The 16,526-nt window shown below is 41.4% G+C and overlaps 1 protein-coding gene and 1 pseudogene across 2 annotated transcripts; one reads left to right on the forward strand and one right to left on the reverse strand.

The window, feature by feature from the left end:
• The first annotated feature begins 1,180 nt into the window (after nt 1-1,180).
• On the forward strand, nt 1,181-5,127 carry LOC104409042 (annotated as a pseudogene). The gene is made up of 3 exons (XR_719931.1): nt 1,181-1,352; nt 3,250-3,454; nt 4,834-5,127. The product of XR_719931.1 is annotated as an ES1 protein homolog, mitochondrial pseudogene (transcript).
• A 1,758-nt stretch (nt 5,128-6,885) lies between these two features.
• On the reverse strand, nt 6,886-13,686 carry IRG1 (immunoresponsive 1 homolog (mouse)). The gene is made up of 5 exons (XM_010018819.1): nt 13,623-13,686; nt 12,108-12,269; nt 10,927-11,016; nt 8,755-8,960; nt 6,886-7,913 (listed from the first exon to the last, which is right to left on the reverse strand). The coding sequence occupies exons 1-5, from the start codon at nt 13,635-13,637 to the stop codon at nt 6,962-6,964; spliced, it is 1,425 nt and encodes a 474-aa protein (XP_010017121.1). The 5' UTR covers nt 13,638-13,686; the 3' UTR covers nt 6,886-6,961.
• Between the last annotated feature and the right edge of the window lie 2,840 nt (nt 13,687-16,526).

Genomic DNA, 16,526 nt, shown 5'->3' on the forward strand with positions numbered 1-16,526 from the left:
CCCCCGCCTTCTGCCGGGGGCCGGGGCACGCCGTGCGGTGGCTCCTGTTGTCTGTGGGATCGAGCCTCCCCCACTTCATGGTGTCTTTTTTCCCCACCACAGCACAAGACAAGGTCCGTTCAACCATAATGTCTCTTCTTAGCTTGCCCTCTCCCTTTTCTTTACTCAACCCCTACCCAAAGCCGTGAATGTCCCCCTGACAGGAGCAGCAGCCCCGGCAGGCCCGGGCGTGAGGGGTGGCAGGAGGCATTGCCCTGCTCCTGTGTCTGCAGGGTCTTGGAGATGGGGCCCAGTTAAAATTCTTCATCTGCTTTGTGATTGTTTTTGCAGAAGTCAGGAGCTCACCTTCACTTGAGTTCACCTGCATGCCTTCTGTTAGCTGTTTCTGGGCTTTTTCAGTAACTGGGAGTCGTTGGAGGAGCCCAGGCCAGGATCATAGAGACCTTAAACATCATGTAGTTCCAACCCCCTGCCATGGGTAGGGACACCTTCCACTAGGCCAGGTTGCTCAGAGTGGTGTAGTGGTGTGCTTTGGTCCTGTCTGTGGCTTCAGACGGTGGAAGGCGGTCACTTTCTGTCTGCATATAACTGCACTTAGGTGTCTGATGATAACAACAGCACCCCTGTTCAGCAGAAAATTGTCCTTTCTAAAATTAACTCAATCAATTAACTCATGTTCTTCCATGTTTTGTTCTCCCTTCCTGCTATCAGTGTTTTAAGAAAGTGACTAACTCTTAATGTCTGCACTAGAAATGCTTGTGAAGTTTGCATCCTTATATTTTGTACAACTTTTTTAGCAGTATGATCCCATAACAGTTAAGAGCAGCCTTTCTTCAGATTCAACTGTGTGCCCGGTCAGGCTGCTGATGTAAATTACGGTGTCCTTGGGGTTATCTCCAGAGAGAAAGCAGGCCATGGCAAAATCAGTAAGCTTAATGTTGGTATCTGAATGCACTCTTGTCAAAAAGCTGCAGGAATAGGATGGAGGGACAGGTTGAGCTGTCCTAATACACTGCATATAGCTTTAGATATTTAATGCCATAGATCCATCCTATGGAATCCACTTCTCTTGGATAAGAGACTTCAGGAACAAAACTGATTTCATTAAATGATGTATATTATGACTGGTACATAGGAGTTCTGTTTACATTCACAACATTGCTTCATCTCTGTATTCTAGGTGAAGATATTTGCCCCCAATATTGAGCAAAGGGATGTAGTCAATCACCTAAAAGGAAGTCCAACAGAAGAGAAGAGAAATGTGTTAGTTGAAAGTGCCAGATTGGCAAGAGGAAACATTCAGGATTTGGCTGAACTGAAAGCTACAGAATTTGATGCAGTCATTTTCCCTGGTAGGTGCTTTTAAAATGAAGTTGTTTGTGTTTTTTCAATTGCAAATTGAAATTCCTCTATTACTTTTTATTTTTTAATCCATTTAGAGAATAAATTACAGTCTTGAATTTGAGAGGCATTGGCATTGTTTTTTTGTTTTTTGGGGTTGGTTTGTGGTTTTTTTTGTTGGTTTTTTTTTTACTTATTTTCTTTCAAGAAGAGAAAATGTTCTAGCAAGCTCTTGCGGCCTGGTAAGTCATCTCAGTTTATTTATTAATTTATAGTTCAGTAATTTAAAATGCCAGACTGTACTTCTGGTGTTAAGTTACAGTGCAGTTAAGTTGCAGTGTTCTTTCTTTCTAAAGATACTGAAAACTTGATTACCTACATGTGGACAAGAACAAAAGTAGGGTCAGAACTTGATATTACATGGCAATGCGTTGATTTTAGGGCCTCTGAAATTGTTGGCAGAATAGGTTTCCAAATAGATTATATTCCCGATCAGATGGGAGTACATTTTGTTTCAATTAGGTATCTGTTCTGCTACGATCAAGTTACACTAAACATGTTTATGGATATTTTTTTATTTATAGACCACAAAATTGCCGTTCAGACGGAGGTAATTGTAATCACTTTAGAAACGCAGAAACCAAAGTGTCACGAGGAAATTATGACTTGCTGAAGATCACTTTCCAGAATATTCATAGTACTGTACTGCCTTCATGATTGTGCCTAAGTGTTAATTTTGGAGTTGTGACACTGTCTTCTGCTGTAAAGCCAGCAGAGGGAGCGTGTGTATAAGGCAAGAGAAACATCCAGCACTAAAATGTGCGGGTGACATCATAGCTGGTCAGGGAGTAGAGGCCAGCAAATATTTTCCACGTTAATTTCATACTGCTATAAGCCAGGCTCAGGGGGGGTTGCTGTAATAACTGTTAGAGGGAAATAAACTCTATTTAAAGTTTCAAAATTTAAATCTTACCTCAGAGATTCTTGATAACACTCAAAAAGGATCATAGAGTAAAAAGAAAAATATTAAAAGTGCCAAGCTACTTGATGTTGTTCTTTGAAATACTTGTGGAAATTTCTGTTCACTGTAAAAAAGCCGATGTTTTGCACATCCCTTAAGGACTCAAATATAATGGATGATTACACTTACTAATAGTCTCTGATTATTCTGATCTGGGAAGTGAAGGTGCTGTAAAATACAGTCTGCTTGTGCAATTAAATAATGATTAAATGCAAGTAAAGGATTGTTATAACTAGTTTCTAGAAAGACACATCTAGCATTATTTTTAATAGGACATTATGTTACCATTCACAAGTGGTATGTCTCAGAATATATATCATAATTTCTTTTTTTATGTAATATCCATTTGGGTTTTATTGTGTTAACCCTTTTTTATTTTTTAAGTCCAAAAATAATACTAGGGGAATAAAAAAGCTTAAGTGTTCAACTAAAACTTGAGTGAATTACGGTAGAGGATTAAATCACTGCATTATTCTTGTAACTCTTCTACTTCTGACTATCATTGGTCTTTTTTCTGATCCTTCTCTTGCTTATTGAGAGATGCATATCAGATGGTGCAGCTTTTCCAATGACTAGCAAATGAAGGTGAGCTTTTCTGTTTGTCTTGTTTGTTGCTCAAGGTTAAGCTTTCTGGTCATTGTAGCATACGTGCTATAAAAAAGTGCAGTTAAACTTTTAACATCACTGTAAACCAGTCATGTTTCACGTGCTGAAAGCTTTCAGTGTAGTAACTTACCAATCCTATGTATGCCAAGATTATGTTGTAAAAAAAAAAAAGAAGAACTTCTGTCTGGTATTGAATTGAACGACTTTTAGCAGTGTCGTACATTTGAGCTTTTTGTTTGTTTTCTTTTTTTTTTTTATTTTATTTTTTTAATTTTTTTTAGGTGGTTTTGGTGTAGCAAAGAACCTGTGTTCCTGGGCTGTAGATGGGAAGAACTGTACTGTCAATGAGCATGTGAACGCCACACTCCAAGCTTTCCACAGTGCTAAAAAGCCCATTGGTTTGTGCTGCATATCGCCAGTTCTGGCAGCTAAAGTCTTTCCTGGTTGTGAGGTTACAGTTGGCCAAGATAAAGATGTAGATGGAAGGTAAGAAGGAAATGGATAGAGATAATTTACATGGGAATTCAGATTAGGAAATGGCCAGTCTTCTGTGCAGAGGTCTGAGGTCTCTGGTGCCAGTAAACCTTGGGTATCTTCTGAGTGACATTTTTCACTTACTTGTAATTTTCACTTGCATAATAGTTCTTTAAAATGTGCAGAGCTCTCAGGGGAGACAGACTGAATCTGTGAGGTCAGGTGACTTGTACACTACAACATTGGAACAGATTATCCCTAAATTCAGAAATACATTGGTCTGTGATATCCAGAATCACAGAATTGTTTAGGTTGAAAAAGACCTTTAAGATCATTGAGTCCAACCGTTAACCGACATCCACAGGCACACTACAATTAGTAGTTTGACGACTCTAGGTAGAGTTATCTCTTGCATAAGCTGTCGCTCTGTGAGCCACTGAAAGTAAGGTATGTTCCTGTGCTGGCTTTGTTGTGCAGTGTGGACATTAATGAGTCAGTGGATGTAGCATCTGCCCTAAAAGTGATAGAACAAAGCGACTTTCATGGAATCATAGCTGCGCAAACATGCACATGACCAAGGATATGAAGTAATTTTTTCCCCATTGTATTAATGGTAACTGAGTGATGGATTTTAGCTCATGTGGAGAGAGGTACAGAATGTGCTTACCCAATGCCTTTGAAGGCCATGATTCATATTGCAAATGTGGGAATGAAGAACAGGCAGGTGGCCAGCTGGCATTCAGAAACTTGGCTCCCTGTGGTAACTGGAGTGTCCATTTAAATTATGTCTGTGGGATTTTGTCTGCTCAGGGATTTTTAGTTTTTCAGTTGGTAGTGGTTTAGGACCAGTTTAGCGGAGGCAGTTGAGAACAGGACCTGGCAGAAGTATGTGCTGGTTCAAGAACTGTCAACTCCAGTAAAACTTCTGAATGGAATTTCATCTCAGCAGCAGTACTGAGGGATTGCCTCTGCTCCTCCCTTATCCTTAGGGTTAAAAAAACCCCAGCAAAATTCTGCAGCATCCCACCTTACATGGAGGTGTTGGAAAAGGTCTAAAGTGTCTGCAAGTTCAGCTGGCATCTCTCAGACTTTTGAGGATCAGTTACAATCATTCGGTATCATCTTGTAAACTTACTGAAAGATTGTTAAAAACAGAATTACATCTTCTGCCATAATGTGGCTTTGCATTTTTGACCTTGTTTTCAAAGCTATCAGTTGATCTGTTTTGTCCGTAAGGGCTGGAAGAACCTGGCGGTAGCAGTCTGAGTCCCTTGTCATCATCAACTAAAGAGTGATTAAAAAATTATTGTAGTTCTCTCATTCAAGTTATGTTGGCGGAACTTTCTGCTTGTATTATCTCTTTATGTTAACGACAGTCTTTTTATTTACAGATTTCCTGATGCTGAAACAGCATCTGCTATAGTCGAGCTTGGATGTAAGCACATTTGCAAAAATGTAAATGAATCCCATGTGGACAGAGCCAATAAAATAGTTACTACCTGTGCTTTCATGTGCAAGGCTCCTCTGCATGAAATCTTTGATGGAATTGGAACAATGGTACAAGAAGTCCTGAAACTTGCATGATTGGAAGCATACAGACTTCTACAAGGAAATCAATTTAGCTGAGCATGAGCATTTAGCTTCCTTTGATTGTAGTAATAAAATAATGCAACAACTAAACGTCACAGTCTTGGTTTGTTGTTTGGTTTGGTTTTAAATCTGTACATCAAATGGTTATTCCTAATTTTATCCTATTTATTTCTCTTTTAAAATAGAAAACGTGTTGAAGGTTGTTGCGTGTGTGGGCGTCAGCATTTTTTTTCTCATGAATCTGAATGTATTCAGTGTTGATGAGACAGTCCTTCTTGGAGAGGGACTTTTTGCAAGGACATGTAGTGACAGGACAAGAGGAAATGGCTTTAAACTGAAAGAGGGTGGATTTAGATATTATGTAGTTCTTCACTGTGAGGGTGGTGAGGCACTGGAAGAGGTTGCCTAGAGAAGTTGTGGCTGCCCCATCCCTGTCAGTGTTCAAAGCCAGGTTGGATGGGGCTTTGAGCAACTAGGTCTAGTAGAAAGTGTCCCTGCCCATTGCAGAGGAGTTGGAACTAGATGAACTTTAAGGTCCCTTCCAACCCAAACCATCCTGTGATTCTATGATAATGTAGGAACCCTCCTTGCCCAGTGGGGTGATTATCAGTAGTTCACATTTGGTGTTACCAGCTATAATTACTGCTGAAATAGCTCTGTATGAGTCTGTATGCCTTCAGTATAGGTTGAGTAATTAAATTCTACTTCCGAATCAGAAGGGGATTAAAGAATGCAAGTCTTTAAGCACATATAACTAAAGGACTTAAATTTATAAACCAAGAATCAGAGGCTTAAGTACAAATTAATACGTTGTTTGTGGAAAACACACAAGTTTTGCTCTAATAAATGACATTACTTGAGGTTTAGTTGGTAAAATGAACTAGCTTTGTTTTATGATATTTTTCATGCATAGTTTAGTGCCCTAAGGAGAGTACACTTTACATATGCTAGAACACTTGTTTCGATCTCACAAATGTGAACAAAGGATGGCCAGCCTTTCTAATAAGCACAATCTGGCAAGGTTTTGTACTCGTGAAGAAACTAGAAATTCCCAGAATTCATTATCAAGGTAAGCTGAGAGTCACTGTGGACACTTAATTATCTCAGCATAAGAAGTGGTAAAATGCTCGCAGATCTCTGTCACTACTCACAGCAAGTGTACTGCAGTCCATGCTTTGCAGTGCCTGAAGTAGTCTAAATGTCATCACTAGTGCTAATCGTGTCTTGTTGAGTGAAGGCCTGGAGTGGGAATACAGGAACAAATCTGTACTGCAGAGCAGCCAAAAGACTAGGAAACAGTCTACTTATGATGAGGAGTGTCGAGTTGTGCCTCTTGGTCAGCAGCTGGCATGGTCAGGAAGGGCATTAATCTTTACCTCATCAGCACGATTCCTGATGTTGCAGAGCATTGAGTGCTACTACTTTCTATGTGTGCCATGTTTATTTTAGCACAAACATCGAAGTTCCGACATAACTGATGGCATTTTCAAGGAGGCTTTAGAGTGAAATCTACAGAAATAAATATATAAAGGCTTTTATTCTCTGTTCTTCTCACAGGGATGTTTCTCATGGACACAGCATTTCTATACTCCTCTGGAAATTCCTTTATGGAGTTATTTAGCAGAAGCAAAACATATACACGCTTTTGTTAGAGGAGCAGGGACGTTTTTGTGTCATGCACAAGCAGTCCTCTGCCTCAAGAGGTATAAAGATAATTGAAGAGCCACCAATCATGGCAGCAGAGGATCTTCTATTCAGCCTGAGCTGTGCACATAATCACTAAAGTACTTACTCAAAACGCACAGTATCTGACTGAGTGTGGCTCTTGGGTTATAGGACTCCTATTCGAAAGTGCTTGAGTCACTAAATAAGAGTTTGTCCTGAATTTTGACTGCTTTGTGAACATTGTCTTGCTGTTGGCTTAAGCATTCAAAGGAAGCGCAGCTTCTCCAAAAGATCTCTAGCTGACTGTCCTGTTAAAAATGTACTTAACACAGAACAGTCCTCTACTTTTTCCAGATTGTACACTGTCTCTATAATGCCTTCTGTGGCTTCTGCAGGCAGGATGCTGGAGGCATTGGATTGAAATTTTTTCTCCAAGTCCTCCTTTTTCAGAGGTTTCCTCCAGTGCCCATAGAATGTATCACAGCGGTTGCTGATCGTGTTGCCATCCTGAAGCATGACACTCACTTCGCAGTAAAGACTCTCAAAGCTAGGTGTGTTATCAGGAGGGTGCTCCAGCTGCGTTTTGCAGAGGAGCTCCCGCAAGGCCGGACGGTGAATGTTCTCACTGGTGAAGGACTGGACCGACACGCTGCCATCCAGCAAAGCAGAGCATGCAACAAACTGGAAGGAGTGTCGAGCTTCATGCTCTGAGGTAGGGCTGGGTCTGTTCACATATTTGACCTCTGGGACTCTGAGAATGACTTTCTCAATTTTATCAAGGTGGAGCAAGTTGTTGCTCTCCACAAGCTTCCTCCTAACAGAAGATGCTGCATCAGCCACCCAGTGTGTTCCAAGGTGAGCAGGAAAGCGTTTGATGGCGACGTCTTGCTGGTCCAACAGCCAGGGATAGGACTGCAAGGTTGGCAGAGTCTGTGGGTTGTAATCTGTATAAAAGGCACCTATCCCCGACTCCATGTCCAAGATCTGCTTGTTTCCTTGAAGGCCCTGTGATGCTAAGCAAGCTGCTTCCAGTCCATGCTTGGCAGCATTGCCAACATGGAGGGGCTTCGTTTGGGTTGCTGCATTAGCCAGTGGGGCACCTGCATAGGAGGCAGCGATAGCCAAGGCGTTTTTACATTGCATCTGGTCAAGAGCTAGCAGTTTAGCACAAGCTGCTGCACTCCCCATTGTACCAACCACAGTCGGTGGGTGAAACCTGAGAAAACAAAAATATCTTCATTACCATATTTCAAAAAGTCACCTGAACTCACTATATACACAAACTCCAATTTCCTAGCACTGCTTTGAAAGACAGATTGGACCATAAGGAAACACACTCAAAATTCATGTGTGGTCCTAGTGGAAAAAGTTGTTGCTTTTCCCCAGGAACAAGTTAAACTGGAATAGTTCTACTTCCAATAGTTCTTCCTCAGAAAGCAATTAAAACTTTAGAACTGCTCATAATTCGAGGCACTCCAAGCAGAATAATGGCAAAAGCATCACAGTTATTGTCATCTATAAATTACATGTATTGGGGGAGGCGAGTTTTGTCATTCTGATCTAGTTTTGCAAAACTGATAGAAGGAACACACAGAAAATAGCAAGAAGACATCTAGTCCATCCCATGCTTCAAGGCTTTCTCCTAAGCACACCCCTTCCTCCTGGGCTCTCCTCTGAGCCCAGCTCTGATGGATCCCTTCTGCTGAGAGCAAGGCATTGTTTGCAAGTGTGGCATGACTGTATGTATTCATGAGAGCCTGAAACCTCTGCTGTTAATCGTTGCCCTTTTGCTGCTTTTTTTAGTAGCTAGGGAGATCATCACCTACTTCTTGTAAACTGCTCAATGCCCTCATAAAGAAAGCTATTAGCTAAGTTGTAAGGAGTCGTGTAAGTGCATTTATCTTTAAGATGAACCTTTTTTAACTTTCCAGAGAAACAACATAGAAAATATGAATAACTATGCCATCTGTATTTTAACTGGCATTTAATTAAGTATATTAACACTGAGAAAATAAACTCCTTCCACTCAGCTTCCTACTTGAAGCATTTCTATGTACCTTTTTGGGATATTTCTGGCTTCACTGGAGAAGTGCAGCAGCCGGCCTTGCACTTCGATTCCCACATTGAAAGCTAAGAGCAGATCGAGACCTGAGGTTTTTTTCTTCTGAGGAAAGGCCTCCGAGAGTGCAATCACAGCAGGAAGCACAGCCCCAGATGGGTGTGTGGCAGGATGCCACGTGTCGTCAAAATCCATTGAGTGCACCTAATGGAAAGAGAAGCCTTGATGTGTCATCAGAAATAAACTCTGAATTGGCAAGATTGGCGCAGTCAAATGAAACTACTGTAATCAGTATAAAAAAGGACTGAAGAACTAAATTTTCCTTAGAAAGCAAAACTTCAGAAGTCCTACTTTCAAAGACCTTTACTCCCAACATGGCTCCATGAGAAGTGGCAATGCAATACAAATCTTGCCTCAAAGGATTGTAATTCTAATTCAAGTTGTAGCAGTCTAAAACCAGTATGACAATGATTCATCTTTCCTTCAATAGGCTTTTTCTGCTTTAATTAGACTGGTATAATTAAAGCAGTGGTTCTAGGTCCACCATATGAATGGTTAATTTTCAATTCCCCCAGAACAGTACATAAACATGTTAAAACTACTTCCTCAGTGCTGCAACTGATACTGCCATTAGGGGTCACACAATTAAAGCTGTAGCAGCCTAGTCCATACTGCTAACTCCGAGTTACACCATCAGAGCAGCTTCTTCAGTGCAACCATCCACAGGCAACAGGTACAAGCCTGCAAACGTACATGAGGCTATTGCCTGATTTCTCAGCACGTCACACGAGGAACCAGACTCTCTGGGGTTGCTAGGACTAGGAGAATGCTAGTCTTAAAACTGGGAAAAGCTGTTTAGTCCTTGAGAGTATCCAGAGAGGTGCCTCCTCTCTCCCACGCCCAGAGCCCAGCTGGCAGGAAGATTTTGGGTATTCCCAGCATGGTAGGAGAATACTCCCAGCAGTGCAGTCAATGTTTGCAATATACTGCTTGACGGACCCCCAGACCTCCCCCCAAAGTTTTGAGAAACCCCAAGGACTTGAGAGCATCAGAGGCAGCACTTCTAATAACATAGTAATGCCTCAAAAGCTGAACTTTCACGCCTGTTCACTCATGTCTTAATTCGGAGCAACTGGGAAGGTGGTCAGGTTCCCCAGCGCTCAGGTCTTGCCCCATAATACAGGGGATATGCACTTCTGAGGACTGAGGAACAGGCAGAAGAAAACACAGTCTCTGCCTTGAGAAAATTTGATTCCAGCTGGAAAGATGCCCTGCAGTGTGGGATAAGGAAAGTTGTGCCCAATACCCAGTAAGCTATGTTCCTGGCATCTTCAATAAGCACTTAGAATCGACCTGTGACCGAGACATAAACTGAAAAGTAAACACATGCTAAATGCCAGATTTGAATGTCACATGGGCTTCTAGGAGCTGAGAGGCTCCAGATCTCATTTCCAAGGTAATTCTCTCTACATTGGAAATGAGGTGTCAAACTGCACCTCTGATCTTGTCACACTAATTCAGATAGGCTTAATATTACCATTTCCATGGTTGGTCACCTTCCCTAGTTTTGCATAATTGCCAAATTTGTCTACTCCACCTCTTGTGCATCTTTCAATTTCAAATGGTTTCAACCTCAATCTGAATTTAGGCAAATGTCTGAGGAAACAGTTATTGCTTTAATGACAGTGTATGTGTCCAAAATACATAATTGGCTTTTGCAAACTGCATAACTGAAGATTAAATTGCCTTGTGATATTATATGTGTGTATGTATATGTGCATCTGTCTGTGTTTTTCTGTAACTATACTTTGCCAGCTGGCATGAAATTTGCATCCCAGTGAAATCAGCCAGAGCTAAGAGTATCTCTTTATAATACAGCTATACCAAGGTTGTAAACAAGCTCTAGAGTTCCGACCTTTGAAAACAGCTTCAAGTCCCACATTAAAGGTAAGGTGTGCTGTTGAGCTGGCTCAGATATATATTATACTTAGAGCTCAGTCTCATTGGGAGAAAGCTGAGAGACATTAGGAGAACAGTCTAGGAAGGTTTTATAGCAGGCTTCAGGCAGAAGAATAAAGTAAACTAAGATTGTAGGAGCTTTCTGTTCTCTCTAGAGCAAGAATGGCATCAGTTACTGTGATTTAAGAGCAAACAAAAGAGCATCCCTTACAGCCACTCCATTCACAAAAGCTGCATACAGAGGAGGCAGACGGAAATCCAAGTGGCCCCAGATGGTACTGGATATATCTGAGCTGTAGATCTGAAACAAATTGGCATAAATTAATTCAAAGTTCTGAACCCAAGGATAAATGTGTGCCATATCTCTAATGTAACTGAGATCAGACCGTACCCTCTCGGGACCCAACTGTTCCCTTTTATGAGAAAAGTACTGTTCTTCCAGAAAGTATGAAAGGAAACTCGCTTTCCTGTTGGCTTATGTCCCTTTCCACCCAAACAGACCTCAGGGGCCAGACCAACACCATGCACCTGGCCACTCAATACCTTCACATAACCTTTGGCCATTGGTATCCCTTCCCACAGCCTATCAGCAATTGGTACTGCGAAGATGGTCTCAATACCATCATCATCTTGTTGGGGAAGATCTCCAAGGTAAAGGTTCTGGTTTCTACTTTTAATAAGACCCCGAGTAAATGATATACATCTTCCTGGTGCAAGTAGCCCCAAGCTCCTTTCCTTTTGCTGTGCAAATCTTTGTAGCCAAAAAATAGATTTTACAGAATTAAATAAAACAAAACACCCACAGTTTGGGAAGTGGCGATCTCTGTGCAAAGGGATTCACAGAACTCTGGAGCCTGAGTCCAAGTGGGCAAGTCTGACCAACAAAACAGTAGCTTAAATTCATCCTCATGTGCTCCTGTGTTGGGAGGACTTCTCCTCAATATCAAGTACTGCTCTAGTTTATGGAGAGCAGGACTGGAGGAGAAACATGACCAAGGTACCCCAGACAACAGTATTTTGGGAAGTAACCCACTGCTAACTCTCCATCCCATTAATAGTCTTCCTATTTCTGAAAGCTGGTGATGATATTTACTTTGCTGATGTTTTTAATAAAATCTTATAGGTGAAATAAAGGAAAAATTCTTAATTATCTGTGCTTGCAGGGGGTTATCTTAACATATAGTCTGTTACATAGACTTCTGCCCATCCACAGTTAAATGTAACTTGAGCAATTAAGTTTCCCTGGGTGAAGTGGGAAGAACCCTGTGTCTCTCTTTCCATCCCTCAAAGAATTTCACCACGACAAAGTTTCCCCTTATAGCCCAAATTTTCACTTACTGTCCTTCAATCTGAACTTTAGGGTATGCTATGAATGAATGCCAGGCATCTTACTTTGCTGTACTGTGTCACTTTGTGGCAGACCTCAGTGTTGGTACCCAGAAGCCCCACTCCAAGAGTATCCAGAATCATTCGCTTGCTTCTCTGAATGACTTGGTCTGTCAAGTGGTTCGCATTCAAACCATGAATCACATTGGCAAAATTTCCTGTAATTGTCTAAGAGGGGAAAAAAAAAAAAAAAAGGAAAGAAAGGAAAAGCTATTTCTCGTCATTTAAAGAAAACACTTTTTTTTTCTTCTTTTTTTTTTTTTTTTCCTCCTTCTTTCAGTTTCAGACTACTGCTCAGTACTGGCTATTTCTGTTGCCTTACCCATGCTTACATGAATTGCATCAGCAAAACTAACGTTTGAATTCTTCCTCTTTTTATTCCCAGAAATGTCACAGTGTTATTTATATTTTATTTATACTTTCATCAGTGTTTGTTCTGTATTTCTGCTGCTTCCTCCTTGAGTCCTTGAGGGTAAGCACTACAGGTGATGTAACTTTGCAAGATACCCTCATCTCCACCTCTATGCATATACACACATACATAAAACAAATAGAAGCAAAACCTGCATGGCTTTCTATAGCACCTTCTTATTGCTGTTGAAATCAGTGGAAAAGTAGCATTTCAATCCCGTACAGCTACTGTCACACAAGGAGGAAAGATTTAATCTCCCTGAGTAGCAGAATTACTTTCCCAAATCTTGCTGAGCTTGGAGCTCAGTAGGACTGGCAACTCTGCGTTGCACCTGCTGCTCCCAGTTCTCACTGAATTCATGCTCAGCTGGGGTCCCAGCTTTTTCCAAGACAAGATCTCATCTCTTTGAAAAGCAGTGGCTCCTTGTTCCTGTCTTCTGCTGATCTGGGAATTATATTTCTAATTTTTTTTTCCTCTTTGCTTTCCTATTGAGCTTGACCCATTATGCAAGTTCAGCCTGCTTCTTGGCTGGAGCTGTTAGCTGCCATTAATACATCTGTTAGAGACTAATCTAGAACTTCCCTTCTCTGACCATTGGAAACATCCCCATATAGAGGTATATATTATTTACAACTAGTCTACACACACATTTGCTTTTTTTATATTGGTATTACTGAACATAGCTCTTCTCTCTTTTTGGAAATTGTCTCCTTCCATTTCCCTTCCTCCTTCCCCTTCTTCTACTCCCCTGCACATATCCACACAAGGCAGTATTTCCTCTTGGCCTTCATTTTGCTAAGGTAAACAAACCAAACAATGCTGCTTTCTCCTTTATAAGTAGACTCACTCCTGCTATGCTGGTAGCTTTTCAGTGCGTTGTTGGATTTCTAGTCTGTAGCGATGGTGACCAGAATTGTACCCATTATTTCAGACAAGTTCTCACTCAGCTTTGTACTAAAGCATTAAGACTATCTTGAGGAACACAAGTCATTTAAAGGGGGTGAACCACATATCCCATGGTGTAGTTTCCTAAACCACAGAAAGTGAGGATACAAAAGCTTGAACAGAAAAGTGCATCTTACAGTGTAAAGAAACAAGACAGTAAGTACCTTTGCCCACATCATGGAGGGATGGTGCAAGGTCCCAGGGAGATGCAGCAAATGAGCAGCAGCCAGTAAGGGAAATAATTCTCTCACTATTTATATGGGTAAGTATAGGGTGGGGAAAGAAATATTGGGCCTTTTTTTTTTGCTCATCTTGTCCTGCCCATTTCCTCCTCTGCCTGGAAATGTTCCTTTTTCTTCTTTCTTTCAACTTTCCTCTAACTGTACCATAAACTGCTGGGACATGTGTGACTTTGCCAGTCACGTTCACATGTTGTGTAAATTGACATGTGTGATATTTTATTACCAGATAGAAACCAATATATTGAATATCTTACATTTGTTAGTATGGAAAGAAAAGGTCATCAAGTGTGTCAGGCTAACTTTGAGGACCCACAGTAGTCCATGGATAACTCTACTGGTTGGGTGAGCAATCAGCCCAGTACTAGACTACAGGATGGCAGGAGCTGTTTTAAGTTAAACGATCTGTTGTTTTGTGTTTTTCTTCCTTCACTATATGTCTCCTCTATAATACGTAGAATTCAGACATGGGAAATGTGTGCCATAAGAACTTCAGAACATAAGCTGTATTAAGGCAGCTCTTGGGACTTGGACTAGATGACCTTTGAAGGTTCCTTCCAACCCATACTTTTCTATAATTCTATTATTCTATAATTCTTGGCATTCAATAGTGTTTTAACAGCATGAATCACTATGTGAGGCCATAATTTCTACTAGCAGGTTTTCTGCATCTCAGTCAAGGTTCTTTTCTCTGAAGAAGGAGGTGATTCTCCCACCACCAGTTTAGGGATCTGGGGGAATCCCAGACTACAACAAGATAGTGAGTCAGAAATCCCTGCCCATCCCATCATGAAGAGAGCAGATCCCAGAGGAGCAGGAGTAGAGGCCACTGAGTAATTCTGAAGTGAAAAAGTAATGTATTTCTGAAGTTTGGGTACCTCCTGGATTAGGGGACAAAGCATCAAGTCTTTTTAGGATTGCAGTCTTGTGCTTCCATGCTAAAGCACTGCCTAAAACTTACTGTAGGAACCTCAGCCCTTTACTCAGCCTACCCTCAAATAATTTTCTAAAGCTGTATCTAACTCCTGAGCGCTTCCAGGTAGAGACCAGCATAGGTCTATAGGTGAAGTTAAACACTGATTTGAGTGGCTCTTATTAATACTAACAGGTCCTGTTTCAGGCTGCATCCTTTCCTGTCTCTGGTCATAGTCCTCTTCATCCTCCTCGTGCCAGTGCTAATGCTGAGCAGAGCCTTTTCTGAGCTGACCCAGCCTGTCTCCAGAGCCAGCTCAGGGATTCTCAGCTGCCAGGCAAAACTGAGTTTCCTGCCTCAGAAATGCAAAATTAAATCTAGCAGCAGATGTGGAGGGAGACAGAAGTAGGGCTAGCAGTATTCTGTGAAATTCTGGGAGGGCACAAGCAGGTAAAAAGAGATGAGAGGGCATCAGCTGTTCTTGAGCAAGCTCTAACCCAGACATTTACCTATTTTGCCTGTGCCTTGAGCCAGCTCTGCTTGTGGATGCCATCTTTGGGTGCTAACTTGATGCTGAAAATTGCACTGGTTAAGTTTAAGAGTGCCTTAAATGATAGAAGCAGTGATGTGTCTTTTCTCAGATTTAGCCAAAGAGGCTGAGGTCCAGGACTCTTTTAAAACCCAGCCCTACAAACACACACTTTTGTACGGTCTAACCTGCATTATGTGTAGGCTCCATTTAAAATCTTGTCCTGTCCTTCTCTTCAGTATGAGCAGCTGTTCAGCGTGGCTACTAAACCTCTTCCCACACACACTTCTTTTTGAGTATACCACAGCTTCCTCACTCACGTATGCATAACCTGCGTCTACATTCAATATCCAAGCAGCATTTGCTAGTTCATGGATGAGATGTGCATTTTGGCCAAATCCTGACCCCATAGGGAGACAGAACCAGAATGTTTATCAATGCATCTTCCTTTCTCCCTCATATCCACACTAAGGAGAACCTCACAGGTAGCCTGGATGTACTGAAGGTTACCTTTGGTGCTGATAAAATCCAGCCCAGCTAGGAGGACTACTCACATAGACAAGTTTGGCAATAGTTAGAAAGGTTAATAGAAGTTAACACTTTAAGTCTCAAGAAGGGAAACGTCTTCTTAGCTTATGCTTTTGTTCTTCCCTCCAGAAAATGGAAGAAAATATCTAAATCACAGAATGAGAGATTCACAGAGTGGCTGAGGTTGGAAAAGACCATCTGGTCCAACCTGAGTGCTCTAGCAGAGCTACACAAAGCAAGCTGTCCAGCACTGTGTCCAGTTGGGTTTTGAATATCTCTGAGGATGGAGACTCCACAGCCTCTCTGGGAAACTTGTGACACTGTTTGACCACCAAAAAATTGCATATTCAAACCCTAAAGTCAGTCCTCTTTCAGTCATTTTCTTTCTTTACCTTTGGGATGTCAGTTACAGTCCCATTCTGTTTCTCCTTTCTTTCTCAAGTGAGACTGAAGTGAAAATTTTAATATCTTCTGGATTCCTCTGTGCTTCTGGATGGCACAAAGGGGATACAACAGCCCCACAGCCAGTTAAGGAGAATTTTCCTCACATAAGAAACAATGTGGGATCCTTTTCATTTCCCCTGACAACTCCAATGGATGGAACAGTGAAGACAGCTTAACGCCTGAAAAGCATGAGAAACTATGCAGTAATGCAATTCCTGATTGATTTATTGTTTTAATGACTGCTCTAATACAGCTGGCATTATACTGGAAAGCCCACAATCAGAATGGGGCAAAAATGAACCATAACCCTTTTTATTTCTAGAAGGCACAGTGTAGTGTCAGGCTGTAGGACTGTGTCCTCAGCCTTCATTATGCCTCAAAACAAGGTCCATACAACAGCTTATAGTTTACAATG

The sequence above is a fragment of the Nestor notabilis genome, unplaced genomic scaffold (genome assembly GCF_000696875.1).
Source record: "Nestor notabilis isolate BGI_N333 unplaced genomic scaffold, ASM69687v1 scaffold30837, whole genome shotgun sequence".
NCBI classification, from domain to species: domain Eukaryota; kingdom Metazoa; phylum Chordata; class Aves; order Psittaciformes; family Psittacidae; genus Nestor; species Nestor notabilis.

Bases quoted from the DNA above. Each gene is read 5' to 3' on its own strand.
- IRG1 (XM_010018819.1), bottom strand. The intron at 11,017-12,107 runs GTAAGATGCCTG...AATTTGTTTCAG, and splicing joins AAGTGACACAGTACAGCAAA to ATCTACAGCTCAGATATATC. The intron at 8,961-10,926 runs GTAAGGGATGCT...TCTTTCCATTAG, and splicing joins CTTTTGTGAATGGAGTGGCT to GTGCACTCAATGGATTTTGA.